Source organism: Neovison vison, chromosome 5 (genome assembly GCF_020171115.1).
Source record: "Neovison vison isolate M4711 chromosome 5, ASM_NN_V1, whole genome shotgun sequence".
Taxonomy (NCBI): Eukaryota; Metazoa; Chordata; class Mammalia; order Carnivora; family Mustelidae; genus Neogale; species Neogale vison.
In genome coordinates this window covers 11,640,083-11,652,611 of record NC_058095.1, presented here as the reverse complement: position 1 = coordinate 11,652,611, position 12,529 = coordinate 11,640,083, and the positions used below count along the sequence as shown (strand labels likewise).

Genomic DNA, 12,529 nt, shown 5'->3' with positions numbered 1-12,529 from the left:
AATCTTAAAGATGTGCAAAGGGATTCTGACACCAAAACAAATCGAGAACTCCTGTGAGGTCTGTGACCCAGTGTGGTCCCAGAAGTCACGTGAACTGCAGAAACTACTAGTTGGTTGTACCCCACCCCCACCCCCCAGCCCCAGGTCAGAACCTGTAGTCACCCAAGATCTTCAGATAATTTCTCCTATATGTGAAAGAAGCACTGCCTTCCGGAAATTACAGAAGCAGCCGCGGGCAGGGGGTGCTGTGATTCGGCAGTAGAAATGCAGCAGCAGTGTGAAAGCGCAGGCAGAGCGTCCTAGGAGAAAGAGCCCTTCTTGCCCCAAATGGCTCCCCTCTTCTCTGTCCTCTGTTCAAGTATTTCCTCTTAGGACTATATTCTAGATACTCAGAACTGACTGGGAGTGTAATAGAAATCTGGACTCAGAGAGAGTAGGCTGGTCCCTCAGGAGAAGACCTAAGGGAGACATGAAGCCTGCAGCGTTAATTCAAAATCTTTTGGAGGTAGGCGTGTCTGTCCGGGCAAGTGCCTGTTACTGAACGATGTTACGGTGTCCTCGCCACATCTCTGGTTTGCTCTTGTCACTAACGATAACCACCATTGGTGTACACTTAAGGTAGAAAAATATAGACAAAAAGAATCCCCCTTAAATTGTATGTTTATCTCAAAAGCAGTTTTTACCTTTTAATTACATCTTCCCTTTGGCTACCTAGATGGCTCTATCAGTAAGCGTCCAGGGAACCTCGGCCATGCAGACGGTCACTGGGGCACCGCCATGGGAAGCATTTGTGAAATTACCCAGCCTGTGGCGCTGGGCAGAGGCAGACACTGTATACGTTCTTAGTGGGGTCCGTTGTAACTAAAATTGTAACTAAAATTTGTAACTAAACAAATGGTGTTTAGATTAAGTGTACAACCAGACAGTTTAATGTAAACTGTTGTAACAGAATCTTCCATTTCTAAGCTCTAATAACTGTTTATTTTCTTCTTGTTTTAGGGTGAATCTGTAAAATATTTCCTGGATAACTTGGATAAACTCGGAGAAGCAGTAAGTTTTTGTTTATGTTTATTGCCCTTTGAAAGCAGTAGTCAGGATATTAGTGGGACGTTTAGAAAAATTATGTATTCAAATAGCTGTTTGCTTCTTCCTTTTTCCTAGTGGCAGGACTCTGACTTCTGCTGCTCCGTTTTTTTCTCCCTCTGTTATCCAGATCTCTGCCATTTCCCTGGGGGTGCCTTGCCCACTAGTTCATGAACATGAAACTGTTTAGAGAAAGAAGTTTATGTTTGAAAATGAGATTGCACATTATCTCTTCGACTTCGGGGTCTTTCCTGTGGGCTTTTTTGGTCAGAAGAAACAGAACACAGTGGGTTGCTGGATTTCAAAACCCTTTAGGAAACGGTATTTTTCGGTTCGGTAAAGGCCTGCCGAAGAGCCTCCACGAAGCAGGAGGAGGAGTCGGCCCTGGAAGGAGGGTGGATGGTTTTCCTCCCAGCTGGCACTGTGGCGGGCTCCGGCTGCCTGGGCCTCCTGCAGACTCGCAGCTGCTCTGTCTTCTCTGGGCTGGATGCAGGCCAAAGACTGAAAGAAAGGTTGCTGTGCTCAGAAAATGCTTGAAAGTCACTGCCCCAGAGTCACGTGTTACCCTCTGGAGTTACCGAAGCATTATTTGCCTCCTCTTAAAGCGGCTGTCTGTAATACATGTTGGTTTAATCTTATGGGTTCTTTGAGATTCCCTTTAAAAATAAAACCAAAAGAAAGCACAAAATGAAAAACCCACAGCAAGGAGGAAAGTGGCACACTGATCTACCAGGACTTGAGACAGTGTGCCTTCTTTTTGCAAGATAATTTTTACATTCTCTTGCTTTGGATTTTGCAAAATTGTGCTTGTCTGCCCTTAAGCCAGTGTGTTTTTCTCCTAGATACGTGTGTTCCAGAAGTGGGGATCTCCATATTAATGGGTTTTTACTCACTCCATCAGTGAAACCTTGTATTAAGACTTTATTTCATTGTCTTTTTCCACCTGATTAGATTATGAGCCTCGGGGGCGGGGTGGGGGGTAATTACATGTAGGCCAAATGCAGAGAGCCCCAGTAAGAGTTATTGCGTGTTTTCCCATCGAGACGGGGCTGCTTTGACCTCCTCTTCCCAGTTGCCGTTCCAGATGAGCTGTCCTTGATGGCACCATGCAGAGCAGGTCCCCCTCTTGTGTTTGCATCAGCCCCTGCTGTTTGCAAAGATCGTTGCTCTTTCTGCAGTTGGTTTATTTATTTGTAAGTTTACTCATCCTGTACCTTCCTCTTGCCGTAAGAGCAAGGACGGCATCTCTTGATCTTGAAGAGTAGAGCTCTTGAGGCCCGATGACCGTGCCCGGCACACAGCAGGCACCGGCGAACAGGCAGTGAGTGACTCCAGCCGACTCTAGGCCGGCTGTGCGAGCTGCTTACGGTCAGGTTGAGCACGGGTCTGAGGCCGTGTCTGGGACGAAGCAGAGAGAGTGCTGCGGCCAGTGGGTGGGCGTAAAGGAGGGAAGAACGGCCCCGGCGGCGCCACAGATGGGTCCTTCCTTGTGTGCACGTCAGACCAGTCCCAAGATGGTGTTTTCTTCTCCGTCTCTGATGGGAGTCCCGGGGCCACTGAAACCCTGCGGTGTGCCCAGCCCCGTGACCCTCTGGACAGGAGAACAGCACAGGGGTCGGCAGCTTGGGCTCTGCAGCCGGACCACCTGGATCCCGAGGCCAGTTCCCTCACAGACCGGCCCTGTGTCACCACGGGCATCCCTGCGCCTTACTTTCTTCGTGTCATGGGCGTAGTGAGAGCGCATCGGGTTATGGGATGATGACGTGGAATAAACCCCAGGTCTTGGTCTGCTCAGGCTGCCATGACGAAACACCACAGACGGGGTGGCTCGGACAGCAGACCTTGACTTCTCACGGTTCCAGAGGTTGGAAGTCTAAAATGGAGGTGCTGCCATGGTCGTTTTCGGGGGAGGACTTTGCTCCTGGCTTGCAGACTGCGGCCTCCTCTCTGGGGCTTCTTCACGGGGCTCTGGCTCAGCACACACACAGAGATCTCGTGCTCTTACAGGACCGCCAAAACTGTCTTCTTAGGACCCTCTGACCTCATTTCACCTGGGTCATGTCCTATAAAAGCCTTTTCCCAAAATACAGTCACTTTGGGGTTAGGGCTCCAGCTTATGAACTCGGGGACAGAGTTCAGTCCCTGGCGCTCACGAAGGTATTCCGAATAGAGCCTCACATGTAGTAGTAAAGGCTTGTTAGCTGTTTGGTTCTTTGATCCCTGTTTTTAAGGAACTCATTCTAGTCGAGACAGAACTGTGCCATACATAAAATAAGCAGAGGACGATTAAGTGCTAGACAGTAAAGACAGTGTTTGTCCGTAGAAGGGGAAGAGATGCTCTGACCCCGGGAGTGGAGCTGGCCCGTGAGAACGGGGATCCGAACTGTCTGAAGGGTGAGGTGGATTTAGACTCGGAGAGGGGAGATGCGGCCACCAAGGTGGGGGACAGCGGGGCGGGTTTAATGTTCGCAGGCACATCTGTCGGACAGAGGACCTGTGATGGTCTTGGCTCTAATATATGAAAACCGGTTTCTAGAAGGCAGTAGCTTGGGTCTGGACGCGTTGTTCACTGTACTTGCACGACTGTGCAAGTGAATGGTCATGCAGTGGTACCAAGACGTGCATCTTTGGGCAAGTCCTGACACGAGGCTCCGAGGTAAGCCTGGATAGTGTAGAGCAGAGTCTGCCAGTCCCAGAAGACAAGGAGTAAAGCGGGTCGTGAAAGCCAGTCAGCAGAGTTCAGATCGGATGCAGTGAGGAGGCTCCCCGCAAGTTCTGAGGTTATGATGTAGGAGTGGGGCGGGGGGGAGCGGCTGGCGGGAGACGACCGCACACGAGACCACATGGCGCGTTCACCGTGCGCCTGGGCCGGTGCCCAAGCACTTCCCCTATTGAACTCACAACCCCCTTGATGGGAGGGCCAGTGAACGTTATTGTCTGCATTTCACAAATCAGGAAGTGGAGACAGCAGGATGAAGGGACTCGGCCAGGGTCACACAGCTAGTCTGTGAAGTGCTGGCTCCAGAATTCCGTTCTCGAATCGCCGATGTTCTGCCACACCAGTTAGCACTTGATGACATTGTCTTGGTTTGGGGGCTGCGTAGGAATTAGCCTTCAGCTTCCTAACCAGATTGTTAGCCTCAAAGTGAGGCAGTTAGAACTTGTAATTTTTATGGAATTAGAAAATTAAAAAACAACAACCCAGGGCTGGTGTGTTTCCGCAGCAGCTGGCACATGTATGCACGGCGTTTCTGGAAAGCAGTTGGGCTCTAAGTGTCCAGGGTCATCAAAATGTTCGTAACGTTTGACCTCATGATCTTATTCCTGGTTATTTAGTCTCAGGAAAGAGTCCAAAAGGGGAGCGGGAGTATGTGTATGAGAATTTTAATTGCAGAATTTTTACTAAAGTAAAAAATTGGAAACAACCTTAGTGACCAGGGAATGTTTATGTAAAGTACAGTACATTCACTCATTTGGCGTATTTATTTACACTCCTTTGAAGTGAAATACAACTACATCAGCATGTGTAACAGTCCATGATGAAATGTTAAACAAAAAATTAGGGGTAGGTAAAAATTGTGTGGGTGTGCTGATTCTAGGTAAACTAGTTAAGTATGTGAACAAAAGCTAAAAGGGAACCTGGAAACCTAACATGTTTTATGAAGCCCTGGTGTTATATAATAAGTGGTTGTGGATTTCACGTAACTGAGAACTGCCTCCTTTTTTTTTTTTAAATTCTAACTCCATTGCACGATTTTGAGGAGATGAATAATCACGTTGTACTGAAATTTCAAAATTATATCACACTATTTGGAAAAGCATAAGGTACAGCATTATTATAATCAGCGTTGTTTTAAAATCTTGCCTCAATTAGAAAAAATATGTATTTTGACCTTGACGACGAGCATTAAAAATTTCTCCCATTCAGTATTGCCCAAGAGCTAAGTCAACATTCTGGAAAAACACTAGCCTGGGAAGAAAGAACCAGTTATACTGCATCCGGAAGTCCGCTGTCCAGGAGAGCGGCTGACTCGTGAGGCTGGCAGCTTCTGTCTGTCCAAGGTCTCGGAGCTGACTGGTCCCGTGCACAGAGAAGGGGTCTTTGCATAAGCTGTCCCTCTGAGGCAGGTCGGCCTGATGCGGCCACCTTTGCTTCACGGGCCGAGGCACAGGCAGTGACTACTTGTGTCACGGGGAGAGGGCAGGAGCATAGCCGCTTGGGCTGGACGCTGGAAGCAAACCTGGGCGGCGCCCCGAAGTCAAGTCAGTGCCTTGGCCGTGCGTGGGGTGTGGCCGTGGTGATGCCGTGGAGTGACTGTCGTGGGAGTTCTTGGTCGTGAAGGTGGGGCACAGGCGGGGAGCATTTAGAATGAGCTAGAAAGAGGTAGGCAGAACCTTGTACTGGGAGGTGACCCTAAGGATCTGGCATTTCAGCCCTCCTTGCTTTTCGCAGAGAGGCAAGCAGCGGGTGGACAAGTGAGCAGGAAGGGCCCGGCCGCAGCGGAGGGTGGTTGGGGGTGGAGGTGGCTGCGCGGCGGTGGGCGGGGCGAGGGGCCGCCTGGTCGGCGAGACTTCGGTCTGCAGACACTGCGGAGTGAGAAACAGAGAATGTTGAACCTGTCTTCCTTCCCTAACAGTGTAATCGATCTGGGCGGTCTGTAACGAGAATAATAGTACCAATGCTTTAACGCAGCCAGGAGAAGCCACTAAAAAGACGAGTTTGTGGGGCATCTGGGTGGCTCAGTCGTCAATTAAGCGTCTGACTCGGCTCAGGTCGTGCTGTCTGATCTCGGGGTCCTGGGACCACGGCCTGTTCACATCTGCGTCTGCTTCCAGGCTCTCTGCTCAGCAGGGGGTCTCCTTGTCCCTCGCCCTGCCCTCTGCTCGTGCTGATGCATTCTCTCTTTCAAATAAATAAGTAACATCTTTAAAAATAAATAAATAAATAAATAAGATCGGTTGGTTTGTGTATCCATTCACTCAACCAGTTCATTCAGTAGAAACTTGACTTACTCCTGGGTTACTGAGTGTAAAGCAGTTTTTCTTCTTTTCCAGGATTACGTTCCCTCACAACAAGATATCCTGCTTGCCAGAAGACCCACCAAAGGCATTCATGAGTACGACTTTGAAATTAAAAATGTTCCTTTCAAAATGGTTGATGTGGGTGGTCAAAGGTCAGAGAGAAAACGGTGGTTTGAGTGCTTCGACAGCGTCACGTCAATACTTTTCCTTGTTTCCTCAAGTGAGTTTGACCAGGTGCTGATGGAAGACCGACTGACCAATCGCCTCACAGAGTCTCTGAACATTTTTGAAACAATCGTCAACAACCGGGTTTTCAGCAACGTCTCCATAATTCTCTTCTTAAACAAGACAGATTTGCTTGAGGAGAAGGTGCAGATTGTGAGCATCAAAGACTACTTCTTAGAATTCGAAGGGGATCCCCACTGCTTAAGAGACGTCCAAAAATTCCTGGTGGAGTGTTTCCGGAACAAACGCCGGGACCAGCAGCAGAAGCCTCTGTACCACCACTTCACCACCGCCATCAACACGGAGAACATCCGCCTCGTCTTCCGCGACGTGAAGGATACCATCCTTCACGACAACCTCAAGCAGCTCATGCTACAGTGATGCACACAGACACTGGCCGTGTAATACCTTCTGTCCTTTGATTGTTTTCTGTTCGTTTTGTTTTTTTAAAATAGCAGTTTACAACAGGAATTAGAAAAATCTGGATTCTAAGTTTAACTTCTTGGAAATCTTAGTCCCCCTCCCGCGGACTCGGGTTTGTGGCCGAAAGCTGCTGAGTGACACACACATCGCCGAAACCTGTTGACGTTCAGCCTTTGATCTGTTGCACTGTGGCTTCCCTCTGAGGGGTTTTAGCTTCCTGCCAAGCCTCCGACTGGGGAGAGTTCGGGCTCCAGCTTCTCCCACTTCTCCAGCTGAATTCTGTAGTGCCAAGTTCCGAAGGTGTCCTCGAAGCCTTATTGGTATGAGGTTAAGGACATTCAGTTCCAAAAAAAGCAAGACCCCTTCTCTCTGCCCCGCGCCCGGCAGCAGTCCTCGTGCCTAGCTTGAGGGTGACCTTGTTTGAAAGGGCGTCAGGGCTGTCGGAAAAAGGTTCGACCTAAGGACTGGCATTCCGTAGCTGTACACAGATTTAGCCTTCGTGTTGTTTTTAATTGCTTATATAGCGACAGTTGATTAGTTTGAAAATTTCTGTGGTTTCTGAAGGTAATGTTCTTGGTGTTTTACAGTTTACATAAGGATTCCTAGTCTGATGCTCGTGGAGTTTCACAAATGGTACAGGGCAGGGGGAGGGGAGCAAGAGGAGAGCCAGTGCCCTACAGAGTGTTGGATGCAGAGGAATGAGTTGAATACAATGTGCCCTTTTCATACTTAAATTTCATGTCATAAATGTGCCACACGTGAGGCATTCTGGCCATAGCTGCAACTATAAAAATTACAAATCAGTTGATAACAGAGCTTTCTGAATAAAACATACTCCTTCCAGGGCGTTACGTGCTTTACGCTCAGACTTGTTCATCCTGTCTCGGGGCCTTCAGGTCCTCGCCGCAGAGAAGCACTGTTGTACCATCACAGACATCTTTCTGTTCTCCCGTCTGTTCCCATCAACTCCAACTGTGGCATGCATAGGAGTTTTTGTTTCTTTGGAGCTTGCCAGGGGCAGTATTTTCCTGTCAAACGACTCAAGAAGGCATGATTTGAGATTCCTGTCCATGTGTCTCTAAAAGATACATGTTTCTATCATTATTGCTAATGAAATTCTAGCTTTATTGAGGTACATTTTGAATGTCTTGAAGATACTTCTAAGAACAAGTAGTGATTTTTTTTAGTTCACACTGAAAGATGGTTACATTTGACCTCTCCTCAGCACATACGAGATGAACGTGTACCCTTGAGGACAGATACGGTGGTGGTGGACTCATCAGAGGGGCTCCTTTGCAGTACTAGGATAGTGCCTGCTAGGTTGGGTGTGGTGTGAGACCCGGACTAGGGAGGCAAACGCCCCAGCCTGGGGCCAGTTGGGAAGATCGGGCAGCTTCTCTCCTTTTTCTGGAAATTGGGATTAAGACTGTGATGTCTGTCACTTGACTGTAGAGCTGTGTTCTCAGGCATTCTGTTGGCTAGAAAGTCCTTGAAAGATTGGTCAACACTACGGATCACGCAGCCTTTCCAAGACGCAGCTCTTGGTCTGTCTGGTGTCTAGTGCCAGAGAGTAGGGCTTTCCAAGGAACTAACCAGGGATTGTTCTTAACCGTTCCTGACTTTTCTTGCATTTGAAGTTCCACCATCATTTTATCCATAATAACTTTCAGTGTGTCCATGCCTTGGTCATGCACGAGCTACAGACCTGTAGCCCAGCAGCCTAAAGCAAGTCTTCATAGTACACAGCTCACACGTGTTTGAATACTTCTACATCCAGTGCTTCTTGCCAAAAAGAATACAGTGTTTAAATTCACAAATTAGAGCAACATCAGTGCTCGTGGATATCGGAATGCGAGCACAGTAACATTTGGACTTTCTGCTGGAGAGTCTGTGCACAGATTGCACAACTAGTTGAATTGAATGACCCAAACCATTGCACTCCAGTGAAGGCTCAGGTTCCCGGTACAAAGAGGAAACTTAGTCTTACTCGAGTTGTGTTTAAGATCTGTGATAAGAACCGGAACCACTGCCTGACAGCAGCAGTCACCAAGTTGTCCCTTTCGACTACCACCAAGGCATGTCAAAACACCAGATAGGTAAGGCATTATTCTGGGTGTTTGTGATTCTCCTTCCTGATGTTTGGGATGTCTCAACGTTCTTTTAAAATAAAGTTTAGACCATACTTTGAGGCAGCAGGTTACTTCTCCTTAATGGCAGGCTTGTTTAGACAGTGGAGGTGTGAGGCTCAGTCTGAAGGCTGTAGCTCACATGTTTTATAGACTGTATTTTAAAACCATTTGAAGGAGTCTTAATACCTGTATTATGAAAACTAGCCTTTTGAAATACCACTGTATGAAGAAGGAGATGGAACTTAGTGAACCAAATTAAAAAGGTGCTCATGGCTTTCACCACGCTAGTTTCCCCTCATCTCTAAAAAAAAGTGGCTTAAAGTTGTTCGGTCTTTTTGCTTTTTTAAATCTTAATCAAGTTCATGATTTGGAATAAAATGTGCCTAATTCTCTATTACATTGTGTTTCTCAATTCAAATGTCTTCTTGTTGAATTCTTAAGAAATGTCACAAAAGTGCCCTCATTGGCCTCGAAGAAATGTATAATATACAGAGTTGCCTTATAAATCAAAGAATGCCACGAATTTGGGCCCTGATTTTCATAGGGAAAAGGTTTTGCCAAATGTTTTCTGAGGATCCACACCATGGAAGTCTTGCCTCTGCCACTTAAATACTGTGTTTTTGGTAACCCGAATCGTTGCTTTCTGCCGACCAGCGTATGACTTTGAGGTCTTCACTCCAGTGTTACCGTGTGGCAGAGGCACCGGGTAGCTGGAGAGCAGCCGAGGTGGGGGAGGCAGCCCGGACCACCCGTGTCTGTTCTGTTTTCTTGGAAGTTGCACCGGCGTGACCTAGGCTGGGAAGCTCCGCTGGTGAACCTCTCAAGTTGAGGTTGTTTAGGGAAATCCTTTTTCAGCTGGTGGCAGTGATTGGTTTCAAGTAGAAGGAAGTCAGAGTATGTCAATCCCAGAGATGATGAGAAGTAGTGATTTCGATGCAACGGAAATTGTACGCCCCTGCCATTTTTGTGTAAGAGAGAATGAGTAAATCTGAACTTGCAGTGTGGACCCGAGTACTTGTATTTATGCTTTTGACAAAAATGTATTTTCAGCCTTAGTACACATATCCGGTTATGCCTTATTTATGTGAAGAATGAAGTTATCCCAGTCCTGTTCTGTTATGTTCTGAAATTCAAATGACTATTGGAGAAGGCCTCAAATTGGTGCTTTCATTATGTAATGATCCATTTAGACAAAACCCCAAACCAAGCCATTTGGAACAAGTTTCTCTCCATTGCAATTTGTAGCAATGTTATTTCTGTCTGTGTAATAAGAAGGCTAAAGATCAGTGTTAACTCTGAATTTCTTGTTTGAATCCATGAAATCATGCCTGTAAAAGCTCAGTCAAACATTTGTAACAAACTCCCCAATAAATCTAGAGAAAGTCGCTCTGTTACCTTTTTATTGCTTTTAGTTTAATTGAAGGAATCCAGCACAGAAAGTTTGCACGGGTGTTTTCCAGTCGGAAGTTTGACTTCGTCCTGGGTCACTTTATGTCGCTTTCCCGTCATTTCTCCGTTGGACATGCACGGGGTGTGCCGCTTCCCTCTAAGGACTGATTTTCTTCCACTGATAGGGTGCAGCCTGCCCTTTCAGCCTAGTAAAGCATGAGGACCGGGGATTGCACGGGAGCGGGTGTGGATGAGTCTCCACAGTCCAAGTGAGGCGGATGGTATGATCCTTACCCATTATCTTATGGTACGAGGTTAGGGCTTCAAAGGTTTATACTAGAAACTAAAGTCGAGGTCTACACCTGAACATTTTAAACAGGTTGGACTTTATGGTTTTTTTCAAGTCCCATCAAGGCCATGTCAGCCTTAGGCTGGTGAGTGGTTATAACAACATTTGAAGTAGTGTGTGTACCATTATCACTCCTGTGTCTGTACTTGAATGTATAGTTAGCCTGTAAGGGGACATACTCATTCTTGTGGCATCCAGGTCTAACCGTCTGATTTCCAATGCCAGAGCTTATATGGAACAGAAAGTGAATGATGGGGCACGGTTTCCTGGGTTGATGGCAGGTTTGGGGACCTAGCCATATCTGTTGAGAAAAAAATTTCCAGCTCAAAGTATGCTAGGACCCATATGCGTACATTTTCATTGTGGAAGTGGTGATAGGAATATGCTACTTCCTGGGTATCTGATTTGGGCTTGTATTTAGAAAGCTTGTTCATGATATTTCTTGCCATAGTAAGTGATCCATCTGTCCTCGGTGACGCCCATTTGATGGTACCAAGGGGGATCAGAAAGGGGGCGGGTAGGGATTAATTCTTGGAAGGTATATGTAACAATGCAACAAACTATACCATTTACTCTCTCCTTTACCTCTTACTTGAAAGCAGAATGGCAACATGTTTTAAATGGCTTTTCTGTACCACTCTACCTGAGAGCTCATTTACCACAAGAAGCCTTATCCGAAAGTATATTTTGTAACAACCTCACAGATGCTGTACCCAACAAAACATGATTTGTATTAGCTTTGTATAAAAGTATTTGTGGCTTGGATTTTTTATACGTATTATATCTTTTTATAACTTTCCAGGAACTAAGAAGCACGTTATCTGATATTGTACATTTTTTTTCCTGTCAGTGCTTTAGTTCAGGATTGGCAATAAATTATTTCTAAAGGAGATCTGAAAGTGGAAAGCATGGTTTGATTTTACACAATGAGTTGCTAGTCATGAAGGCTTTTTACTTTTGTACATATTTTGCAAAAATTTTGCCTCTTGCTATTAATATTTGCTTTGTAAAAATTACATTTAATAAACATTTATAAACTATTCAATACCATGATGTTATTTAAACCAACAGTTTGATAAATGTGAAGTATAAAGCAGATAGTTAAGTTTGGAAGCAAAAACGTAGTGATTTGAAACACTGAAATCTTAGCAGATTGCCAACAAAATTTTGCACTCCTATTAATCCATAAGTATGTCCTTATTGTAGATGGGAAGGTGGACTTCATCCAAGGAAGCTCCCAGACACTTAATATGTTTGCATATAGGAATGGGGGAAGGGCAGCCACCCCTTTATCTCTCCATTCTTTTTTTTTTTTTTTTAGATTTTATTTATTTATTTGACAGAGAGAAAGTGAGAGATCACAAGCAGGCAGGCAGAGAGGGGGAAGCAGGCTCCCTGCCAAGCAGAGAGCCCGATGCGGGGCTCCATCCCAGGACCCTGAGATCATGACCTGAGCCGAAGGCAGAAGCTTAACCCACTGAGCCACCCAGGTGCCCCTATCTCTCCATTCTTAAGATTGCGTAAACCACACTACAGTGTTGGGAGTTGTGTTTGCCCACCTGTGGGAGTAATGCTCTTAGGTCTGTTGTGACCTAAGTGTTTTAGGTCACAAATAGTGTTTTAAAAACCAACATACGACCACTCTTTTTCTTAATAAACTTGATTTTAGATCGTGACTTACAGAAAAATTGCAAAGGTCATAGAGTTCCCCAATACACCACATCCTTTACATGGTTGCCCCAGTTAATACATTGTGCCTTAGGTATATTTGTCATAAAGAACCAATACTGGGGCTTAGGTATATTTGTCATAAAGAACCAATACTGGGGTTTTATTATTAACTAAAGCCCACACTTCATTCCCATTTCCTTAGTTGTTCCCTGATGTCCCTTTCTGCTCCAGAATGCAT

General features: G+C 46.0%; 1 protein-coding gene across 1 annotated transcript in view; it reads left to right on the top strand.

The window, feature by feature from the left end:
* GNA13 (G protein subunit alpha 13) overlaps positions 1-11,519 on the top strand; it is a 40,727-nt gene extending 29,208 nt beyond the window's left edge. The window contains exons 3-4 of the mRNA XM_044247577.1: positions 1,000-1,050; positions 6,139-11,519. Coding sequence (XP_044103512.1) covers positions 1,000-1,050; positions 6,139-6,711 — 624 coding nt within the window. The 3' untranslated portion in view covers positions 6,712-11,519. The remainder of the gene's footprint in view (positions 1-999; positions 1,051-6,138) is intronic.
* Positions 11,520-12,529: the final 1,010 nt, after the last annotated feature.